Source organism: Trematomus bernacchii, unplaced genomic scaffold (genome assembly GCF_902827165.1).
Source record: "Trematomus bernacchii unplaced genomic scaffold, fTreBer1.1, whole genome shotgun sequence".
Lineage (NCBI taxonomy): Eukaryota > Metazoa > Chordata > Actinopteri > Perciformes > Nototheniidae > Trematomus > Trematomus bernacchii.
The window spans coordinates 993,087-1,018,257 of NW_022987342.1; the positions used below are offsets into that span (position 1 = coordinate 993,087).

Below are 25,171 nucleotides of genomic sequence, written 5' to 3' on the forward strand. Positions count from 1 at the left end.
GTTTGCAGTTAATAATGCATGAATGCTTGCACTTCCAAAAGCGAGGTGTTTCCTTTCCCAGCCGTTGAGAAGGTAAAAGTCATTGTGGTTCATTTTATCCCTGCTTTCACTACTCTCCTTCTCTAAGTGATGTTGCCTCATTGATGAGTTGAGGTAGGAGTCCATAATCCATATTGTCAGGAGGATGAAATATGTAAAAAATCGTGAGGAATAACCTCCAAAGCGGGAGCTCTCGAAAATGCGACCACTCATAGCGAAACCGGAAGCTTCCTTGCGGTAGTCATCGTTGGCCACTGAATCCGCCGTTTGTAGTCCTGAGTTTCTTTATTTTTAGCCGGTGGGGCTGTGCACAATTCCCAGGTCGAGTGAAAGCTACCGAACTGGCTTCAGTAGCATTCCCTGGGTCGCCTCCTCGGCGTAGATCTCCAGAAGCGCCGACACCTCCTCATCATTTCTTGATGCTTGCCATAACTGCTTTCAAAAACAAACACAACGCACGGAGCGTTGTGTTTTTGTAGCGAGGAAAAACAATGGCGTCTCCACACAACATTTTCAGAGTTGTACGGGCGTGGTTTGCAATTCGCCCAGCCAATCAGCACTGGGGCACTTTTGGAGCACTTTTCACCCACAGAAAAGTACGCTCTCTGAGCTGGCTCTAAAAATGGGGGTAAAAGTACCCGAGATTAAGTACAATTGTTGGTGTGAACGCGACATAAGGGGTACTAACGGAACTAAAATGCGAAAAGTACGGTGAAAGTACTCCGGTGTGAACGCGGCAATGAAGAGTGTGCAATTACTGCAATATAAGTACTGGCCACTTTCCTCCTTCTCTCCTCCCTCACAACTCTACTCCTCCTACTTTGAATTACTGTGGAGGAATGTGAGCATGTCCACGTGTTCTTTGGTGAGGCTTGCTCTTTTTTTGCTCACAATGTTCCCTGCTGCTGAGAACAGACGTTCAGAAGGTGTGGATGTTGCAGGGGCAGCCAGATAAGATCTCGCCACAACAGCCAGGGAGGGGAACTTTGTTTCATTTTCTTTCCACCATTGGAGTGGGTTTTTGTCCTTTGGAATGGCTTTCCCCCCAAAGTACAGAAGCACCTCATTCCTGACAGCATCTTCCCTCTGGTCATGGGCTGGGTCGTCATCTTCCATCTCCTCCTCCTCATCTGACCCAAGCAATGTGTCCAGGACAGACTTTGGCTTCTGTCCTCTTGAGTGATCTCGCTGGCCACTGGGGGAGTCAGGCTCTTCCCTCACTCGTACTCGTCTGGCATCAAGTGCAATGGTCTGAAGTTTGATTTTCACCTTCAGGATGTCGTCTGTGGACAGGAACTTGAGTTTTCGGAATCTCGGATCAAGGGCCGCGGCGAAGATGCACACATTCTTCCCGTCCTCGTCATAAGTAGTCTCAACCTTCCATCTGAAAAATAAAGGATTTAATGTGCACACTTTAAATCAAAGAAATTCAAGGTGCTTCAAGAGAAAGATAACAGTATAATCCATAGCTCTACATGATAGAATCACAATGGGAAAACATTGATGCAAACTGGGAAAGTTTAATTCAAATATTCAGTTAGTTCACTATAAGAGATTTAAAGAGCTGAATATTTAAACTAACCTTGAAGCAATCTCTGCTGCGGCTGCAGTTTGGAAGGTGGCAATTGGAGCAGACTCAAAGGCTTTCTGCGTGGACTTCTGTAGGCCTTTCACCAGCGGAGGCAGGACAGAGACTGTGACATATGCCTCTCCACTCAGGAAGACGGTGGCTTGCTCGAAGGGCTCAAGTGCTTGATGTAGGTCCCCCAGGATGCTCCATTGGTCAGCTCTCATATCCAGGTAGTGTTTTGCTGCCTTGGTGACCTCTGGGTCTGAGAGGGTTGCGGTTACAGGCCACCGCTGCTCAAGGAGGCGTTTGATCATGTAAAAAGAGCTATTCCATCTGATGGGTACATCCTGTGACAACTTGTGATGCGGTGTGCCCATTTGCTCTTGTTTGAGTTTCAGCTTCAGGGTGGCGACCTTGCTGCTGTGGAAGTATGTGACGAGGCTCCTTGCTGCCCCAAGTGCCTTGTTGATTCGGGGCTCTTTCAGTGCATGGTTGACAATCAACTGGGTGGTATGGCCAGCACATCGAAGTGAGGCAACACCATGCTTCTCCTCAAGGATTCTAAGGGCTTTCACAACGTTCGCTGCATTATCGTGGACAATTGCCTGGACATCATCATGGAGAGAAAAGTCAAACTTCTCAGCGACTTCCTCAATCCAGAGAGCGATGTTGTCACCAGTGTGTCTGTCCTCAAGGGGCTTTGTGCAAAGAACAAATGAGACCAAATGAGACCAAATGAGACCATCTCCCAGTTTTCATTAATGTAGTGGCAAGTCACTCCGTGACAATACTTGTCCAGGCATCGGTGGTGAGCGTTATCTTTGAGGACCTCTTCTTTAAGTTTCCCTTCAGATCGTCAAGAACACGTTGGTATGCTTTCTCCAGCTGCTTGTTAAACCACCACCTGGAGGGACATTTGAAGCCTGGGCAGGCATATTCAATCATATCTATGAAGGCTTCACCCTCAACGAGAGACAAAGGCCTCATGTCTTTGACGATCACCTGTAAGATAAAACAAATATATTATTATTATTATTATTATTGTTATTATTATTATTAATAACAACACAGCACCTTTCATAGAGCCATGTTGCTTACAGTGTAAGAAGCTTAATTATTACACAATCCAAACAAGGACACAAATAAAAAGGCCAAGTGAAGAAACACCTATAAACTAGCTACAGTAATAAATCAAGACACAATAAATGGGATCAGGACAGCCATTCCCTCCTAAAAGATGCTCAAAGGAAGCAAATAATTACTTACTCTCAAGATTCTTTTGCTGAGTTCGGCTGCCTTCTGTGGAGTGCATTGCGCCTCTTTCCCAAGATAGGACAGCAAGGTTCTTTGCTTTGTCCTAGAAAACACAACAGCAATGAACAATGGAACAACAGCTATGACAGTGGGGCATATTAAATCTACTCTTAAACTCATTGCAGTGCTATGGTATAATTAGCTTACTTGAAGGCTAACGTGGTTACTTTTTAAACAATGTTAAGTCCAACAATGCATTTCATGTTTATCTAAAAGCTTGTAGAGTACTATATCTACACAGTGAAAATGTTTGGTAGTGCAACTCATATGAGCCCTATCACACTTGGATGTGCTGGTGCTCATTTTAATGTTTTCAATGCTCATAAAAACATTAATTAATTCATGACAACTGCGCACCAGCTTACGTGCAGCCCTGGCCTGGACATTGCTTGGCTCCGTTAGTTGACACACATTGATACTATAAGCTGACTAACGTTAGTCTAATGTTATGTTTGACTCGTAAACGACCACAACATGAGTTAGCTCTCTGTGCAGTTTGTTCGTTCCGGGTTAGTAGCGGCTAGATAGCGGTGTTCTGCAGACGTAAACTAGCTACCATTCCAGCCAACATTAAATGCTGACAAACGTTAACTAACACACAGCTGGCGCCGCTAGCTAGGTAGCTAACATTAACTACTAACCAACCAAGCACGAACAAACCGCACGGAGAGCTATAAGATAGTTAGCACTACCGAAGTGCACAGAACTCAAGCTGCACAACACACTACACAAACGTGGAATTAATTTAGCCAAAGTTAGTACTTACTTATCATTGTTCCCTCCACGAGAGACAAGGGGGTGCCTCCGCTTTAAATGCTCCAACATCGCTGTTGTGCTAGTGTGGTATGCCAACTCCATTTGGCAAAGACTGCAAATAACAATGCCTTTGCGTTTTGGACTAAATTTAAAGTATTCCCATGCTTTTGAAGACCTAGGGCGAGATGTTTTTTTTGGGGGCTTTTTGCAGGGCTTCGTGCGCAATCCTGTGAGGAGGAGGTGGTAGCCGTTTCAGTCTCCATAGTGTTTAAAGTGCGATTGCGAACTGCTTGTTGTTGTTTTGGGTGACCCACGTGTGTGTGGCGATGCGTCGACGAGGAAATATGTCGTCGACGATATTTTGAAGTCGACGCGTCGCTACAGCACTAGGCTGCAGGCTTTCATAGTGTGGCTGATGAGCAGGTTGCAGGTGTGGTTGATTGGAGATTGCTCCCAGCCGTGTAGAGCAGACCAGCAGGCAGGGTACATACAAACACTAACAGGGGTTTCAGGGACGGGCAGTGACAGTCGGTCCGTTCTTCTATATGTCTGTCGGTCTCAAATCTAAAGGGTGCAATAACGATTTTTATCCAATATGCATAAACAGTGGACACTGTTTATACGCAGCCCTCACAAACCACACACGGCCAGATAGCTTATCTAACAGTTAGAACCTACATACGAGACACAACCTTTATAGTCAGAAAAAAGTGTGATTATTTTTCTGATATTTTACACATATGATATTATGAATACTGTGGGCCTCAGGGGCGTCGCCTGGACCTGAAAACATTCGGGGCTTAGCCCACAGTGGCATTTTTCACTGCAACACTCCCCACACGCACACACACACAGTACACCCGCGACTGTTACAATAGGTGCGTTCACACCGGAGTACTTTGGTGTACTTTTCCCACAATAGTTCATCAGAACTACGATATATTTGCGTTCACACCAAAAAGCCCCAGGAACTAAAGTAGCTCAACTTAGTTCGCGAGACTCGCTTTTCAGTCCCTGCTACAGAGCAGGGTCTGTCGTGGGAGAAAGTAGTTCCTACGTCTGATTGGCTGTGCGGAATGCAAACCACGCCCGTTTGACTCCGAATTTTTTGTTGTAAGCGGCCATTGTATTTTCTCGCTTCGCAGCACACACGAAGAGATTCCTTTTGTGAAAGCAGTTATTATAGCAACACTAAATAAATCAATTGGAGCGGTGGAGTGATGAGGATGAGGATGTGTCTGCGCTTCTGGCGATTGACTCGGAGGACGCGAAGCGCCACATTCCGAAGCTTCTACTGCATGCAGTTTCTGTGGCTCTGCAAAGTTAGCAGACCTGGCAAAGTCATGTCGGGACGACTACCAAGGTAAAATAAAATACATGCACTGCACTGTTTTAATCTGCACAATACTGGTCTTAGATGTACTTTTATTTGCTCAGTAGATCGAGCTAGCCATGGTAGAACTTGCTAACGTTAGGTCCAAGCTGGCTAATAACATCTAGCTAGCTAGCTATTCTCATCCATGCCCGCTATGAACACGTTTTGACTTGTGAATAAGTGCAATGTTCTGTAATTTGCTTCACTAACTCATGGCACTAATCGTGTGTTTCAGGCGAGGTGTTTCTCTCAGGATTAGAAACTAGTTTTCCCCTCCGGGATAAAACGATAATATATCGTTAGCAATTAGCATGCTAGCTGGACATAATGCTACCTCTGTGGCTAATGCATAGAGGTAAACAACAGATTGTAGTTGCTATAATTTCAAGTAATTTGCAACATTCATTCTACATGTTAATGATAAAAGCTTAAACAGTTGATTACCTGCATGCCACAAAGACTGATGTTCTAATATTTTTGCACATTTAAGTAGAAATGTAATTGAAATTCTATTTACTGTCTAAACATTGTTCCTTCTCATAGTATTATCCTAAATAGTTTGACCTTGTTTCCTCAGAAGGCTTCTCAGACTACATGGAGGATCCCTCAGAGAAACACAGTTTCCACATTCAGTTCCCCCCCGCTGAGAGTAGGCAGCCTGCGCCCGGTCAGCGGACACCATCAGGACCACTATCTGATCACAGAGGATCCCATCCTGACCGCTGCTGCCATACTGCAGCAAACAGGAGGGAACGGAGGTGAAAACACACTTTATACATTTAGATATGTGGAGCACAAAGAAAAGTGTTGAGTTTAACTATAAAAATATTAGTTTCAACTAACCTAATACCGTTATATGAACTTTGCTGTGTTTTCAGCGTAGCTTTGTAAAGGTAACATTTAGCAGCTAAACTGTGGATAACCACATTGGTTTGTTATTCAATATGGCCACCAAAAGCTTTTTGAATCATTACATGTCACTTGTTAGATGCTTTTATCCAAAGCTTACCTACTCAATACTGTGGGCAATCCCCACAGGAGCACTTTGGGGTGAAGTGTCTCGGGGACACAACGACATGCTACACCCTACCCCTACACACTACCCCTCCGTTTGCGCGTTCGCGCGGAGGGTCCGCCACATTAAGTGCTGTTCCAAACCAACGAGTGTGGAGGGGGAGTGGGCTATCAAGCCCTCAAACAGCGAGTCTGCATCGGTGCTGACTTGAGACCGGTCTCTACCTGACCGGAGTCACGCTGTGTGTGTCCGTCAGGAAACACGCTGTTAAAAAGTAGTTCCAGCAAACATCCACTGATAAATTGCGATGTTAACAACCTCATGATAACCTCATATTTTTTTAACTTAGGATCATACCTGTGTTTAGTCTAGAAAAAGGTAAATGTGTGCATTTTATTATAAAGTTGTGTATATTTACAGACTGTTGCAAAAACTAAGAAACTTATAAACATCAGGTTTAAAACTAAAAGAGCTTTACAGAAAAAGTAACACAATGAAAGATGTTTGGAGTTTTATTTGAGTTATTAATTTACATTTTTTGTCTAAGAGAAGCTGATTTGAAACCGTTGTTACATACAGTTACGGCATTTCCTGTTTCTGCCGGAGAGAGGGGAGTTTGTCCCAAAGCTTGCCGCTGTATTTACTCCCTCCATCTGACAGGAGGGAGCCTCGTTGAGCTGCGAGTGTGGCTACAGACGGAGTTCACTCCGTCACGGAGGGGTAGGGTCGAGGGAGTGGTTTGGGATTGGGCCTCAGAGGTGGAGATCGCCCACAGTGATGACTCTGACGTGGGGGGCTCTCTGTTATGGGCTGCTCCCCTTCTGGTATTTGGACAATGTTGTGTCGTTGTTGCGATTAAACTGATCTTGTATCTTGCATATTTCACCTTAGGAAAGTGGGCACGCGATGACAGCTTCCTTGACACCATCATGGCGATGGACTGCCGTGCCATGGTCAGCAAGGAGAATGAGGACCTGCGTGCCAAGGAGATGCACGACGAACGGCTGCTGCATTCACACAAGGCCCAGGAATCGGACGACCAGCTGCTCATGGTCCAGGTGGAGCAACAAAATACCTTTCAGGCTGGGCTTCTGGCAGTGCTAAGCGAGCTGATTAAATCCAACAGGCCTTCAATACAAAAATTAAGAAAAACTTGTCGTCGTTGATAAACTGTACAATGACTTGTTGGGAGGCGTGTGGTGCAGTGGTCTGGTGCGTTGGTGTTCGGATCAGGGGAGCACAGGTTCAAACCCCACTGCAGTCAGGATGTCGTTGTGTCCCTGGGCAAGACACTTCACCCCAAATTGCCTACACCTGGGACAGTTCATTTTGTATTATTGTGATTATATATATATGCCACTGTTATTAATACTGACACTTCACTTTGCACTAAGGTGTGTCTGCTGCTGAGCCTACCTATTGTTATTATATATATATATATATATATATATATATATATATATATATATATATATCAGTATAATATAATATATATAATATATAATAACAGTGGCAATATATATATATATATATATTTATTGCCACTGTTATTATATTGTTTTGATACTACTGACACTTGATCTGCTGCTGATAAATAAAAGAGAACCTACATTGCGATTAAACAGAAAATGTATCTTGTTTATTTCTCCTGACACTTTATCTTTATGGTGACCTGTGTAGCATCCTATACATCACATGTAAGTGATTATTCTGATACCATCATGACACCATGAAACTGGCGAAGCTTTATTTATTGTGTCCCACCCCATATATGTGTCTTTGAAAAAGATCATTCAATTGTATTTCAAAATGGCGTCCATCAACACAAACACTATTTATAGAAAGATAAATGGTTAAGTTTGTAATTAACAGTGTTGAGTTCAATATTTTAATTAATTATAGTAAGGGAACATAGGAGGATATATAATAAAGGTGTTAACTGCTGAGCCTATTTACTGTGCAATACTACAGACATGTTAGTGGTATTATTTCTTATCTAACTCTTTCCTATGGTCAGACAAATCAGAAGTCATTTAAACAATTTGAGATTGTTCTTTTTGTTTCTCAATTGATTTTCCAGAATATGCACCACCTAGGCAGACTTTATATCACAAATAAATGAATGACATGTACTACAGTAATTGATTATATTGATATTGCCTACTCAGATATAAATGTGTATAAAATGAAATCAATTCAAAGTTTCTTGCTGCTTTTAATGCAATTCATGGCTGCAGGGCAAACGTCCAAAATCCTTATTCTACAATCATTTAATCAAGACACTTGTGTATATTTTACTTTCATTTGTAATAAACAAAAAAATATGAATGGTTGTCATCAAGCTGGGTCGCCGGTAAGGCAGTCCATTCCTCCCTGTACTCATCACCACGACGCTCACACAGGTTATGCAATACGCAACATGCTGCCACCTGGATTTTGATATTGTCCATGTTGCAGTCGTTTCGCTTCAAGCACCGCATATCTGGAACACATACAAAGACACAAATTAGCCCGACATAACTCCATAAATCCTACATTAGATAGTATTAATGTGATTTACTGAACGTACCATTGCTGTTCTTTGGGCGTGATCATCCTCAGCTGACGAAACATGTCCATAGCGTGTGCTTGTCGCCGTCCAGTCCTTTTGTTAAGGCTTCTTAACCGCGATCTGTATTTGTGGCTGAGTTATTGGCTTAAATAACTCTGCCCCAAAACCACAACTTCAGTCAACTCCATAGCGTGTCTGACTGAGGTCGGAAGGTAAACAGAAGCATACAGCGGAAGCGGAAGTTTTTTTTCTTCTTCTCTCGGTTTTTTGGCGGATTGCAACTTTAAGGTGCATACCGCCACCTACTGTACTTGCCGTGAAGTTGTTTGCGGCCTGCCAGGAAAAGCTAAGCAGAAGAAGAAGAAGTGACGTCAGCGGCTCATTTGCCTAATCCACCCCCAGGAACTCATTTTGGTGTGAACGCGATCTGCTTTAGTTCATCAGAACTAAAAGAGCTCTCATGAACTAAAGTTCTCAGGAACTACTGTGGGAAAAGTACTTGGTGTGAACGCGCCTAATAGGTGCGTTCACACCGGAGTACTTTGGTGTACTTTTCCCACAATAGTTCATCAGAACTACGATATATTTGCGTTCACACCAAAAAGCCCCAGGAACTAAAGTAGCTCAACTTAGTTCGCGAGACTCGCTTTTCAGTCCCTGCTACAGAGCAGGGTCTGTCGTGGGAGAAAGTAGTTCCTACGTCTGATTGGCTGTGCGGAATGCAAACCACGCCCGTTTGACTCCGAATTTTTTGTTGTAAGCGGCCATTGTATTTCCTCGCTTCGCAGCACACACGAAGAGATTCCTTTTGTGAAAGCAGTTATTATAGCAACACTAAATAAATCAATTGGAGCGGTGGAGTGATGAGGATGAGGATGAGGATGAGGATGTGTCTGCGCTTCTGGCGATTGACTCGGAGGACGCGAAGCGCCACATTCAGAAGCTTCGACTGAATGCAGTTTCTGTGGCTCTGCAAAGTTAGCAGACCTGGCAAAGTCATGTCGGGACGACTACCAAGGTAAAATAAATTACATGCACTGCACTGTTTTAATCTGCACAATACTGGTCTTAGATGTACTTTTATTTGCTCAGTAGATCGAGCTAGCCATGGTAGAACTTGCTAACATTAGGTCCAAGCTGGCTAATAACATCTAGCTAGCTAGCTATTCTCATCCATGCCCGCTATGAACACGTTTTGACTTGTGAATAAGTGTGCAATGTTCTGTAATTTGCTTCACTAACTCATGGCACTAATCGTGTGTTTCAGGCGAGGTGTTTCTCTCAGGATTAGAAACTAGTAGAAGTAAAAAGTGATCAGAAAAATAAGTAGTGGAATGTACTTAAGTACAGTAACGAGGTATTTGTACTCCGCTACTTCCTACCTCTGACCAACGTGTATCTCTATATTCAGAGCACCCAGTATAAGATGGTGGAGCGGGTGGTGCAGACTCTGAAGAACCTGAGCTGTGCTCTGGACGAGACGGAGACCCAGGCCATCACTGAGGCCGTCAAAAAGGCTGAAACACTCCGTCAACTTACCCCAGACACGCTCCCCCAAGGTGGGCTAACACTCTGCTTCACACGTTCATACAGAGCGTTGTTTACATGTTAGGAAGTGTTTGTAAGATCAACTTGTTTTGCTTTGCAGATGGGGTCCACATCGTCTGGTCAATCGTCAAATGGTACGTACACACAGTCACACTCCACCTCCACTTATTTAATTTAAATGTGATTGTTGCAGCTTATCATGTCAATGTGGTGCAAAGATGCATTACAGACAGAAATAACTTTTAAATAAAGTCACTGTCAAGTGTCTAAGGCTATTTAAAGTCTATGTGGCTTATTCTATTACGGTATGAATCATTCAAAGCTTCATAGCATCATTAATGCTTGTGTTACGGGTCCCCGATATGAGGACCACAGTAACTGTTATGATACCTGTAATGAGCAGGTGAGACAGGAACAATGAGGACACGGGTTATTTGGTTTCCCTCCAGATTGCTTCTGCTGGTAGTTTTATTACACAACCTTATTTAAACATCTTAATTCTCTTATGCATTTCAGTGTATTTACTTAATCATTCACTTTTCTGACAGCTCCATCAACACACATCCACTGTCAATAACCCCTTCTGTGACAAACACACATTTAAGCTGAACTTTACATTCACTAATTGTTTGTACCTTTCATACATCTTGTTTTACAGTATTAAACCTGTATTAAATATCCCTTGAAACTGTAATTTCGACTATTAACCTTCTGCCATTCATTGCAGATCACTAAAATGCATTTAAACTAGAGAATCATAATGCTACAAACACTACAGCATACTTGTGTAACAAACATCCAGTATAACACTATCTAAACTATACCTTTCATAAGGTGCATATTTATTCATAACTTCATTCATAACTACACATGTATGGAAATATTTAGTGGGCGGGAGCCTTCAGACACACTATCTCACTCGCACCATCTCCGTGTCAGACCACGTTATCCCCAAGATGGCGCCGCACGGGGAAAGCTAAGCTAATACGCACACACATTCATACACTTTTAAACATGTAAACAGTGCTACAAACACTCCACACTCTTAGTGGGCCGTCACACCATATACGCAAACATTATGGGGGAGTTCATATGATTTTTGCACCTTTTACCAACCTGTAATGAGCAGGTGAGACAGGAGCAATGAGGACACGGGTTATTTGGTTTCCCTCCAGATTGCTTCTGAGGAAACACCGGCAGTCCGTCCCTCTAACCAGTCCCCGGAACACAAACGTTCCGCCATACTACTAAATGCATTGCTCAACCCCGCTAATGAAATGAAAATAGACAGATGTACAAAATAAAGGCATATTCTAACTCTAAATATAATACTTATTATATTAATGTGGTCACACATCCCAGGGGTGCCACACTTGCATTAAAATTGTAAAACGTTTCATTTGTATCAATTTGTCCCTATCATGTACTGAGAGCCCTCCATCCCCCAATTGCTAGTGCCTTCACCATTTAAAATGTTAATAGTCAAATCAAAGGTGTTCCCTGTGTTCCTCCTGTTGTGTGCCTGCAGAGACAGATTTGGACAATGTTGTGTCGTTGTTGCGATTAAACTGATCTTGTATCTTGCATATTTCACCTTAGGAAAGTGGGCATGCGATGACAGCTTCCTTGACACCATCATGGCGATGGCCCGCCATGCCATGGTCAGCAAGGAGAATGAGGACCTGCGTGCCAAGGAGATGCACGACGAACGGCTGCTGCATTCACACAAGGCCCAGGAATCGAGGTGGAGCAACAAAATACCTTTCTGGCTGGGCTTCTGGCAGTGCTAAGCGAGCTGATTAAATCCAACAGGCCTTCAATACAAAAATTAAGAAAAACTTGTCGTTGATAAACTGTACAATGACTTGTTGGGAGGCGTGTGGTGCAGTGGTCTGGTGCGTTGGTGTTCGGATCAGGGGAGCACAGGTTCAAACCCCACTGCAGTCAGGATGTCGTTGTGTCCCTGGGCAAGACACTTCACCCCAAATTACCTACACCTGTGACAGTTAATTTTGTATTATTGTGATTATATATATATGCCACTGTTATTAATACTGACACCTAACTTTGCACAAAGGTGTGTCTGCTGCTGAGCCTACCTATTGTTATTATATATATATATATATATATATATATATATATATATATATATATATATATATTGCCAGTTATTATATTGTTTTGATACTACTGACACTTATTGATCTGCTGCTGATAAATAAAAGAGAACCTACATGCACGGCACTAGCATCATGACTGTCTTTGTTTAAACCAGCAGCAGTGCAGCGGTACACAGACTAACCTGTGTGTGTGTAACGTAGTTCTTCAGGTGTGCATGCTTAACATGTATGTTAACATGTATGTATACAAACGTTTTTAAAGAGCTTTCAACCTCATCCCATTGTCTTTAACACACATTTAACATAATATACTCATTAATATACAAATATACAGTATGAGTACTGTTTTGATACTGACATTTAATCTTTGCACTAAGGTGTCTGCACTATTGTAATTGTGTCTGTTGACTGGTAAATAAAAGAGAACCAAATGCACTGTACAAAATATCAGCTTTATTGTCAATTTACAATTTCCATGCTGTTCAGATGCCTCTCCACAACGTTGCTTCCAGGCGAATACAGAGGAGTTGAAAAGAGCCCTTGGACATTCGGAAATCTTCGATCCACTGCACACGTTGGCACCACCAGGCCGACGTTCTATTGTTCACCCAGAGTTCCGTAGTATTCGCATATCTGGAACACATACAAAGACACAAATTAGCCCTACATAACTCCATAAATCCTACATTAGATAGTATTAATGTGATTTAATGAACGTACCATTGCTGTTCTTTTGGGCGTGATAACGGCCATCATCCTCGGCTGTACAACGGCGAAACATGTCCATCGCGTGTGATTTCGTCGTCTAATCCTTTTGTTAAGGCTTCTTAACCGCCTTCGCCTCCGACTCAGCATTTCTATTGCATTTGAATGGTCGATCTGTATTTGTATTTGTGGCTGAGTTATTGGCTTAAATAACTCCGTTAGGAAGCTGTATAACACGACCATCAAAACGTCAACTCCATACCGTGTCTGAGGTCGGAAGGTAAACAGAAGCATCCAGCGGAAGCGGAAGTTTTTTTTCTTCTCCTCTCGGTTTTTTGGCGGATTGCAACTTTAAGGTGCATACCGCCACCTACTGTACTCGCCGTGAAGTTGTTTGCAGCCTGCCAGGAAAACCTGAGCAGAAGAAGAAGAAGTGACGTCAGCGGCTCATTTGCCTAATCCACCCCCAGGAACTCATTTTGGTGTGAACGCGATCTGCTTTAGTTCGTCAGAACTAAAAGAACTCTCATGAACTAAAGTTCTCAGGAACTACTGTGGGAAAAGTACTTGGTGTGAACGCGCTTAATGAAGGCTCGATAATCAACTCACGGCATATAGGCAGGGGTAAAGTGGTATTTTTTATGAGTGGGGGGCTCACCTCCTCTAGGGGGGTCCGGGGGGATGCTCCCCCGGGAAGATTTTTTTTTAAATATTGAAGTTAAAAGCATCAATCTGGTGCACTTTGAGAGCAAAATGAAGAGATCTATGGATACCTCTCTCAACACCCATATGAAGCAGAACTGTAAACAGATGTACTTTTTCTTTATGGATATTTTACTAATCACTCCCCTTTTAATCTCTATTCTTGTTTTACTGCCATATAGTATTTCATAACTGTTTTTCCTTTATTCTCTTATTTTTTTTATAACTATAATGATCATATGAAGGTGTGCCGCGGAAATAATCTTTTGAATAATTTGTGACCAAACCGTTTGAGACCCACTGAGATAACTTAGACTAAAGTTAACTATCTAAACACTCAGAGAGTCCTTTAGCTCACCTGGGTCTCTCAGTCTGAGAGGAGAGGACTCTCCTCCAGCTTCTTGTGGAACAAACAGCTCCTTATGTCCGTTAGTGCAGCTAGCTAACCAGATGCTAACAACACGGTCCATGCTGGCACCGGGCACCGGTCCCTCCCTCCCCCTCTCTCCCTCTCTCTCTCTCTATCACAGCCCCGGGCTAAAGCCCCGGATGCCCAGGCCAGGCGACGCCACTGGTGGGCCTACATACCTTAGTGTGATTATAAGTGCATGTGAGTGAATATTGGCATGCAAATTCGTTTTTATACGTCCTATTCATTGTCTCAATGCGCTCATACATCTTAAGAAAGTTATCACCAAAAATGTTAAGAATGTTTTTAGAGAACGTTATCCTACTGTACCTTTCAGAAGAACATTCTGGGAACCAAAATAAAACGTCCCGCTGAAAACGTTTTAAGAACAGTAGGGCATAATGTTCTAACAATGTTATCAAAAACATCTTAAGAAGGTTATCAGAAACATCTTAAGAAGGTTATCAAAAACATCTTAAGAAGGTTATCACCAAACATTTCAAGAATGTTTTTAAAGAACATTCTGGGAACCAAAATAAAACGTCCTGCTGAAAACGTTTTAAGAACAGTAGGGCATAATGTTCTAATAATGTTATCAAAAACATCTTAAGAAGGTTATCAAAAACATCTTAAGAAGGTTATCACCAAACATTTCAAGAATGTTTTTAAAGAACATTATCCTCCTTTCAGAAGAATATTCTGGGAACCAAAATAAAACGTCCTGCTGAAAACATTCCTAGAACAATGAATGGTAAAAAAAAAAATGTCTAGTTGGCACATGCCAACGCAAACATGCAATATCTGCTTACAGCTTCAAGGTTCAAGGTTCTTTATTGTCAAACTAACATAGCTACAGAGTAATTATGTCATTGAAAATCTTAGGTCACAGGCTTCTCCAACAATGCAACATAATAATACAGATAGTAAAAGTAATACAAAAAGAAAAATAGTTCTAAAATAAAGTGAGAGAGAAAAAAAAGTGGAATAGTGCAGTACGAGTCTATATACAAGTTATTGGAATGATATATATTAGATAGTAGATATATATTACTAAGTAGCAGATGAATGTTATGAAATTGTTTCAGCAGTTCAATTGTTTAACAGTCTCACTGCCCGCGGGAAGAAACTGTCTCCGAATCTTTTTGTTTTTGCCAGGATGCTGCGGTAACGTCTGCCAGACGGCAACAGAAAGAACAGTTTGTGGCTGGGGTGATGGGGGTCTTTGATAATCCGTAGGGATTTCTTCCTGAGCCGCTGGGAGTAAAGGTCCTCCATCAAATCAAATCAAATCAAGTTTTATTTATAAAGCACATTTAAAAGCGATTTTTGGTCGAGCCAAAGTGCTGTACATGTAATAAAAACACATTACTACAATCACAATAAAAGACAATAATGGCAGCTCCGTCCTGGTGATGTTCTGTGCAGTTTTCACCACCCTCTGTAAAGCCTTACGGTTGAGTTCGGTGCAGCTGCCGTACCAGGCCGTGATGCAGCCAGTCAGGATCCTCTCTATGGTGCACCTGTAGAAGTTGCAGAGTATCCTGGAGTCCATTTTGAACCTCCTCAGCCTGCGGAGGAAGAAGAGCCGCTGTCGAGCTTTCTTGGTGATGGTGGTGGTGTGAAGAGTCCATGTCAGGTCCTCAGTGATGTGGAGCCTGAGGAACCTGAAGCTGCTGACTCTCTCCACCGTAGTCCCATTGATGGTGATGGGGGCATGTCCCTCTCCCTGCTGCTTCCTGTAATCCACAATCAGCTCCTTTGTTTTGCTGATGTTGAGATGGAGGTTGTTATCCTGGCACCAAGATGTCAGGTTTTCGACCTCCTCTCTGTACGCCGTCTCGTCGTCGTCTGTGATCTGGCCGATGACAGTCGTGTCATCAGCAAACTTCACGATGGTGTTGGAGCTGTGTGTGGCCACGCAGTCGTGAGTGAACAGGGAGTAGAGGAGAGGGCTGAGCACGCAGCCTTGAGGGGCAGCTTATCATGAATTACGTGCTTGTTTTGTTTTTTCAAAAGGAAAATATGGTGACATCAGATTTTTTGAAAACATCCTTTTCAAACAAATGCAACAAGTTTGTTTTTTAAAGCGCTCTAGAAATAAATCTGACGTTGACCATGACCGTGTTAATATTTGCCATCACAGGAACGTTTTATAAAAAAAGAATAAGATCCTGAAAACATTTTCAGAATGTTTCTTGGAGAATGTTCTTCATGTAACATTGAGGGAACGTTTTATAAAGAACATCTTTAATGTGTTACCCAACAACGTCCAAAACACATCCTTAGAATGTTGCAGGCAAAACATTCCACCTTTGTTAACATATCACATTAAAGGAACGTTTTATAAAACACTTTCTGTCATCTCAGGCCTCAATAACATCCTGAAAACATTTTCAGAATGTTGCTTGGAGAATGTTCTTCATTTATTATCATGTAACATTGAGGGAACGTTTTATAAAGAATATCTTTAATGTGTTACCCCAACAGCATCCAAGACACATCCTTAGAATGTTGCAGGCAAAACGTTCCACCTTTGTTAACATATCACATTAAAGGAACATTTTATAAAAAAACTTTCTGTCATCTCAGGCCTTAATAACATCCTAAAAACATCCTCTGAATGTTGCAGTTAAAACATTATGTCTTAGTTAACCTTAAACCTTATAGGAACATTATTTGAAATAATAAACATCCTAAAACGTTTCTTTAAAACATTATTAGAACCTGTAGGTAATGTTAGCCAAAGTTGTGAGAACGTTCCCCGCTAGCTGGGATGACACCAGCAGCAGAAGCACGGCCCCCTGGGAAATGTTTCTCTTCTCGTCTCTGGGTTGCATTCGAATAGTCCATTTAGCTTAGGAACCTTCCTAACGGAGTGAAATGACCCGGAAGTCCCTCAGTGGCAGCCATGATAAGTGCCGTTCGAATTCTCTAAATTAAAAGGAAAGGAGGTTTCAAACTTCCTTTATAACCTCCTTTAGCTTAGGAACCACTGGACCTCCCTAACCGAAAGGAGAGGAGAAAATGCTGCCCCACAATGCCTTGCAGCCGCAGCATTTACCGTCACACAACAGTCAGCCGTTCACGGAAACAACCGATTATGAACGAGAAATGATATCATGAAAGTTACGGTGCTTATTAAGCATTTTAAAACGTATGTGGTAAGTTGCCAAAGTGCTTTGTTTTGAACGTTCATCAGTATTATAATCAAAAAGAGAAATATGAACGTTAGTTTTTACTGAAATGATCAAATAAAGTCAACATTTCACAGTCTTTACTAAGCTGTGTGGGGTTTGTTCAACTTTTAAAAGATGTTTGAATGGTGATATACACAGTGATAGATGTTAAGGACTAACGTTTATAATAAATACATTTGTATTGATTTTAAGATCTTTTCATACAATCATACGTATTGGGATCATTTGTATTAATGTGGACCGGAGGGAGAGGGTGAGCATAAGTTGCACTTTCCTTTTTTATTTCAATTCCAACTTTGGTCATGAAGAATATGTTTCTCTGTTGTCCCCGTTCATAAAGCATAAAATAACAGCATCAGAGCACGGTGCAGAGTCTCTAGATGAGTTTACAGTAGTCCCTCGTTCTTATTAAACATCCATGTTGTAGTCCGCTGTATAGAAAACTGTAGTTTCCATAGTTTCCCCACCGCAGCAGGCGCACATTTATGACCTCTGCTGGCGCATCATAAACACGTCGGATAGTGAAAGTGCAGTCGGATTCTCTAAAGTGCCGCAGTCTCTTCTCCTAAATCCTTTTGAATTCTCCTATCCACTATCCCTTAACCCCATGACGTTTCACTCCGAGGTCAAGGAATAGACGATAGGGTTAGAACTTAGGAGCTGTTGTTTTGGAGTATTCGAACGCAACCCTGGTGTCCCGTGGAGTCTGCATGCTGCAAAACTAGCAACCTGATCAGCCAAGTGGACTCACCGACCGGAAAATAACAGTGCAGTAAAATGCTAAATCGAAAGGTGTGATGGTTTCACTCCTGGTGCAAAGATACAAGCAGAGGTTGTTTTTTTAAAGCAAAACATAGTTAAAACTTCATACACTTTGTTTGCATGCGTCTATTGCTCGAGGAGAACATCTTCTACTATCCTTGAACTAGTGCAGTAGCCTACTGCTCTACCAACATCATCTTTGCGGGACAATAAACCCAAAAAAACTAGAAAACAGAAAGGGAAAAGTACAGATGCACTGTGTGGGGAATCTGTCCTCCTTAAGGGAATATTGTGAAGCCACAATTTGTGTGATAAAAATCCATCTTTTGCCAAGCCCCTAAAACCTACTATAAATCATTCGGCAGATGCTGGAAGGATTTAATTCCAGACACTGAGTCATAGACAAACTGCATGAAGGGAGAGAAAGCGTTGTTCCCTCTTTACCCATATGTACAACAAATCAAAAGTTATACAATTCAACCTTTACCTCTTTTCAAGGAAAGAACTGAATATGATTGATGGCTGGATATAAGGAGGATTTTTTTGCTAAATATTTTAGCTTGAAAAAGTTTAAAGTTATCAGGGTTTTCCACATATTGCTTTATGTAATTATGTCCGAAGAGATAATCTAGTTTAAGCGAGCAGTGATCAAAGTTCAGGATTAAACAAAGATTTAAATGGTATTGTGATCCGCATCTGTGCTATGCATTTGGCCATATACCATAACTCAGTGTTAGTATCATTGATAAGCTATGAGGTATGATATATGAAATATTGCTCAGCTTTATGGAATAGCGAACTGTCGAGTATGTTTTCATATGATCGTGGGTAATAGTCACCGAAAATCTAATTTCATTTAATAAATGTATGAAATCGCATCCAGCTTCAAGATAAGTTATGAAACATTTGTTTGCTTTTTTCACAGGAATTAAAAAGAAATGTCCACATATTGTGCCTTGCACAAGAGATACATGAAAAATGTAGGTAAGGATTGGGGATTCAAATTTGGAAATGGTATCTTCCATATCAATGAATACAATAACATTTCAAGAGTATCCCTGTAATGCTACTGTATGATGTCCTTTTGTTGTTCTGTTTATGTTTTTAATGTTTCATGTGGAACCTACTTGAGCAGGTCTCCCTTGAAAAAGAGCTCAATGATCTCAATGGGATACAACCTGAATAAATAAAGGTTTGAGTATTGAGCAATTTTCTGAAATTCGATTGCCATGTAAACAGAATTCTGTTTTGATATTCCAACATATGCCTGTAGCAAATTCTCAATTTAAGACAGTCTTATGACATTTACACAGAGCTTTTGTTTCAATTTGTACAGTAATAACATACATCAAACCAATGATGTAACATATTGGTTACTAATGGCGCGTTTCCACTACAGCGCGCAGCCCGGTTTAAGAGGGCTGTGACGTCAGCGGCCCGTTTGTGGTTGCGTTTCCACTTGGCCTAGTACCGGCCGGCTGGTCCTAATTCTCAGTTTTTCTGGCCTCATAAAATCGTGGGGCCAGGGCGAAAGACAACCGGGCTGTGTTTGTGACGTCAACGCTCTCGGCTGCTGATTGGTCGGAGAGAATCGTCACAATCTGCGCGCGAGATAATCCATTTTTACAAACAGCATTTTTGTTAACGGAGGAGCTACAACAATGGCAAAGAAAAGCACACCATGGTCGGTCGAGGAAGTGACGACGTCCATTATATTGCAGATGATAAGGTCCAGCGGGTGCTCGACGGGACAACTCGCAATATCAAAGTCTTTCAGGAGGTCTCTACACAGACACTGGACTCTCCAACGGCGTTACTGGAGTCTGCATGGTACGTTTTTGCTAACGCTGTGTTATTTGCTTGAAAGCTTTGTGTCCCTGCTTTGTGTCCCTGCTTTGTGTCCCTATCTGTTTTAAAGCTCACTTCTAACAAATAAGTCTATTTTATCCTTACATTTATGTTCGACAACCCCGATGGAGCCCCGAAGGCTAGCTAGGCAGATAGCATTAGCGAGAGCTATTGTTTGCTAACACCATATGTGCCATTGTTTACGTTCAGTTTGTCTTTTCTATAGTTGTTGTTGCTATTTATAGTATTGTGCTGCAGTAGTTTGTGGAATTTACAAGTCATGTTTCTGTTCTAGATGATTACATTGGGACTAGCGAGGAGGAACAGTTCCAAACAACGTCCTCTGCATCAACAGCACAAACCGAGGAGGAGACGATCTGGCCCTGCAGGAACGGCAACTGGCCCAGCAGAATCAATGCCATGTCTTATCTTATTGCTTGTTGATAAATAATTGCACCCACCAGCGATCGCACAGAAAGATGGCATCATCTAGGCGTCCCTCTGCAGTCAGAAATATCATAAACACCATCGTCCACAAAGCACTGTACAGGGGTTTATGGATTTAAGAGAATACTTATCACAGTGAAACCTTTATCATCTGTTGCAATTAAAGCAAATAAGAGAATAAATACTTGGTTAAATAATACATTTTAACTCTTTAGCAGGACAACTCTGCATACTGTTTGAAATTGAGTTTGCTAGCTTGAGGTCCTCCTCTAAAACATAACATTACATAATGGTATTAAGAATACATGATAAATACATGTAGAAAAATTACTCAATTGTAATACCCTCGTTGTGCTAGACTCAAACACATTGCTTATATATTTCAAAGAGAAGAGAACAAAAGAAAACACCTATACAAAGAGAGCGGTGCACAGCGCTTAATATTTACTTGCACTATATTTCTGTTGATCTGGGTTATTGTGTTGCACTGTTGGAGGAGCCTGTGACCTAAGATGTTCATTGTCATAACTACACTAGCTATGTTCGTATGACAAAATAAAAAACCTTGAACCTTGAGGCTGTGTCTTTCAGACAAACCATCATAATCATATTATTTTATGCTGTGGATACTTTAGCCTCCATCCATGTTAACAATTTTTTACACTTGCATTTATGAATATAGTTCTGTTGTGTTTTACACTTTTGTATTTATGTTTATAGTTTGCTTTGATATTTGCTTAATTTATTAGATTATTATTATGGGGGCAGTACTGGTGCTTGAAATTCAAATATTTACTAAATAGTCAATTCTGATAACATTTTTTTGGTTTAAATAATTTGACAAACACATGTATGTGAAAAAGAAAAGATGTATTTATGTTCAATACAATACAATGAATATTTAGGTATTACACGTAGGTTTTCCTCAGGCATCCTGAAGTTCTCCACCCACTGAGTGTGTGAAAGATGGAACAATCACATTCCACCACTCGGTAGCTCGGTCGGTAACTTCTGAAATACACAAACAAAAGCATACATATTTTAATACGTAAAAGTGGTAGCTACAATTAATTAAATACTTGAAATACTTTGGTCGTATAGGGAGCGTGAGCCTAAACACATTGCTAGTTAGCGAACGTTAGCTTACCAAGTAGCATTGTAGTTAGTAGTGATTCGAGTCGTCCTGTAGTCTCTGCGGCGTAGGAGGACTGCCCGAACTCTCGCGTCAGCTTCTTCTATACCTCGTCTTGCTATACGTCGCCTCTTTCGAAACAACTCTTGTCTATTTCTTGTGATAATAAACCACACAGCAAAAAACAAGCAAACGATCGCTTTCACATCTCCATTGTTGTGTCGCATTGAAGATGACGTCACGGCAGTTTTAAGCAGCGTCGCTCCGCCTACACTGTTACTATAGATACTGACCCGGTTCCTAAACTGTAATGGAAACGCGCCACAAAGTGAGCTGGTCCTAACGAGGCCGGGCGCGGCCAAAGGAGGCCGAGCGGGGCCGAGCGAGGCTGTGTAGTGGAAACGCGGCATAAACCTCCCCTGTTATTTCCTCCTTTTGGCCATTACTTTATTGCTCTAAAGATGTTTGTTAACTAGACTAGAATGTCACATCTGTTAACAATACCATTAACGAGGGCTCTGCAAGGGCAATTAATGCAATGCAGCATTTAAGAGTGTTATTAACACACCTGTCTTAGACAGGTTGTGCTATTCCACACTTTCCCACCACCTCAAAAACCCTTTATAGTCAGACATTTAAAGACGTAATATTCCATTTTACGAGGTTCTTCTGCTAAAAACCATTAAAACGTGGGAAACCATTTTAAAACACCATATAAATTAACAACACATCCATTTCTTTAATAGCTTCTTAAAACCCATAAATGTCACTTTAATTCAACCATAATTGACGGGAAAGTTAATAGCATTTTTCGAGTTATACCGTTTCCAGGTGACTGCTCCACATTCAACCGTCCAGATTTGTCAAGAGTAGGCTAATAAGGATTGTGCTACAAGAATTGAATTATTGTGCTTCCAGATTTAAAACCCATGGACCACAGTCAGAAACCCAGAGTTATTACACAAGATCTCCCTAATCCCACAGGCCTGGAAGACAGATGTGCTGCTAATGTGGGCTCTCACTTCAATGAGGGCTTTGGAATAGATGCCATGAGTCCCTTGTGTGTGTGATTAGACAATCAGGTGTTGAAAGCTGTGAGCAACAGCCTGCTCAGACAGGTGGGATCACTCGCCCACCAAATTCCTGGAGGCTTCACTGATTTATCCATCAGTGACTGAAGGCCGGCTAAAACACTGCCCACTTCCCTTCAACAGTAAATTACAACAAACAAGACTCCAGAGGTTGTCCCTGTGACGTAAAATATAGCAGAGACAGAGGGTGGTGACCATATACTGTCTATGGGGATGACAGCACAGAAGATAAATAGTGTTATAGGCTAAATGGAGAGCTTCTATAGATCATCCTCTGAGTCTGTGTGCTGGCCTGGAGAGTAAAAGATAACATGTAACAGGATTAACAAATCAGTATACAAAGAAAGGTAACTGTATTCCCTTACAGTTCCACGCAAAGGAACTAATTAGATTACTGATACATTTCTTTTTAAATGGGGATTTGCATTTGAAGAATGCTTTCACTAGGTGGACATTTCGCCATCTACTGTATTTATAACTCTAAAAAATAATATTTTTTAAAAGTATTATCTTGGTTTTTTCTTTTCTAAGGTTACTTGTTCTGTTGTCTTACATAATACCTGTTTTTGATATATATTTTCTTGTTAGCATTTATTTGCATTGCAAAAGCACAAAGATGTAAAACATAATTTATTGTCTGAACAAGAAGTGGGGGAGATGGAGATCTATAGGATTTCTGAAGTGTTGTTACAAGTATAGTCATACGAAAATGCAATAATAATGTTTTACAATGTTCTTCACAGTTTTTAAGGATGTTAAACTATATGATGTTTTGAGAGACACTGCCCAGACACAGGAGGCAGTTTGCTTTTTATTGTTGTGTGAAGAGTTAACCAATTTCGAATTTTCTTCATCTCACTGAGGGATTCAGGCTCCATCTAAAGAGCAATAAAAGGCGGAGCGCAGAATCCATATGGGTACTCGGATTAATGACCCCTTGTCAGCACAACGATGACTGTAGTCCTTAAAAATTGAGCACTTTACATTAAAAGCCACACTACCATTATGGACACAAGGGAGAGCAGCTCAGAGATATTTTGCCATGAAGTCAAATCTTGACTTTTAGAGTCACCGATTGGAGCAAGACACACTTATCAACAATACTTTTATGGACTCAGGAGCACGGAAACATATTTGTGTTCGGGGGGTTGTGGTTGACATGAATAATAATCGGTCAACATTTTTTTGCAGAATGTTTCCTTTTTTTTCTCTTACCGCTTTCCCCATTTTCCGAATTAAGCGTCTGTGTAAAACCGAAATGTTATCTATGACTAGGAGCATGGCATTTCTAAACAAAAGGGAGATCCTGTTTTAATACAACAAAGCAGGGAAGGAAAATTACGCCTCAATGTTTAAGGAATGTGTAAACAGAGGAACCTTTTCTAAGATCTATGGGCGCCATCAGAAGCAATCTGCTACAAAGCCTGTGAAGAAATACGGCCAATACAAACTCTTTTGCACTTATTCAACACAGTGCTGTTCCCACGTTCTTCCATCAGAGGGAATTACACCGCAGTGGGCTTGAAATAATAAGCCATCCTGAGACACAACAACGAAGATTTACACGAGTGGTCCGTTATATCTCTCACAGGCTCCGTCCTCTACTGGACTCAATGGGTACTACCTTATCATGCAAGCATTCTCCTACTGAGACTTCTATAAAAGATACAAAAAAGATGGACTTTCATTAATCCCTCGTGGGGAAATTGTTTCTCTGCATTTGACCCATCCTAGTGTTAGGAGCAGTGAGCTGCCATTTTGAACGGCGCCCGGGGAGCAGTGTAGTGAACGGTGCCTTGCTCAGGGACACCTCGGTAGCACTTGGTCTTGCCGGGACTATTGCTCGCTGAAGAGAGGTGTAGGATGACAGTCAGGAGGTGAGGCCTCCTTTTATACTGTGAGATGCGCGCGCATTCAGGTAGGCCCGCCCCAGGGCCGGCTACGTCTATAGAAGTCTCAGTAGGAGAATGATTGCATGATAAGGTAGTACCCATAGAGTCCAGTAGAGGGCTCCACCTGTGCTTATATAACAAGGGTTACCATACGATAACCATAACCCCTCGTTTTGTAACATGAAACTGACACAGACAGTTTTACAACTAAACAACCTATTTTAATCAAATGGGAAATGTTTTGATGAAGTTAAACTTTGGTTAGAGAGCAGGGCCTCCACCACACCTCTAATCACCTGCTACTAATACCGGTCAACACATCCAACCTTGTTTTTACCACAACCCACCCTCCATATTTCCCTTCTATTTCATCCATTCCCCTTCCTACCCCATCCTTATCCACATCCCTTTATCCCTCCCTACATCCCTTCAACCCTCCATACATCCCTAAATCTATTCATCCCTCCCTACATCTCTTGATCCATTCATCCCTACCTACACCCATTCAACCCCTCCATACATCCCTTCATCCATCCATACATCCCTCCCTACATCCCTTCAACCCTCCATACATCCCTTGATCCATTCATCCCTCCCTACAGCCCTTCAACCCTTCAACCCTCCCTACATCTCTTGGTCCATTCATCCCTACATCCCTTCATCCATTCATCCCTCCCTACATTCCCTTAATATGTCTT

The 25,171-nt window shown here is 41.7% G+C and overlaps 1 protein-coding gene and 1 long non-coding RNA gene across 2 annotated transcripts; one reads left to right on the top strand and one right to left on the bottom strand.

Annotated features, from left to right (window-relative positions):
• Window positions 1-799: 799 nt before the first annotated feature.
• Window positions 800-3,874, bottom strand: LOC117481128 (zinc finger BED domain-containing protein 1-like). Its single transcript, XM_034128686.1, has 5 exons — window positions 3,690-3,874; window positions 2,876-2,966; window positions 2,396-2,611; window positions 1,622-2,307; window positions 800-1,423 (listed from the first exon to the last, which is right to left on the bottom strand). The coding sequence occupies exons 1-5, from the start codon at window positions 3,779-3,781 to the stop codon at window positions 856-858; spliced, it is 1,653 nt and encodes a 550-aa protein (XP_033984577.1). The 5' UTR covers window positions 3,782-3,874; the 3' UTR covers window positions 800-855.
• A 6,263-nt stretch (window positions 3,875-10,137) lies between these two features.
• On the top strand, window positions 10,138-11,803 carry LOC117483185. Its single transcript, XR_004555964.1, has 3 exons — window positions 10,138-10,179; window positions 10,269-10,302; window positions 11,768-11,803. It is a non-coding gene; the product is annotated as an uncharacterized LOC117483185 (long non-coding RNA).
• The last annotated feature ends 13,368 nt before the right edge of the window (window positions 11,804-25,171 follow it).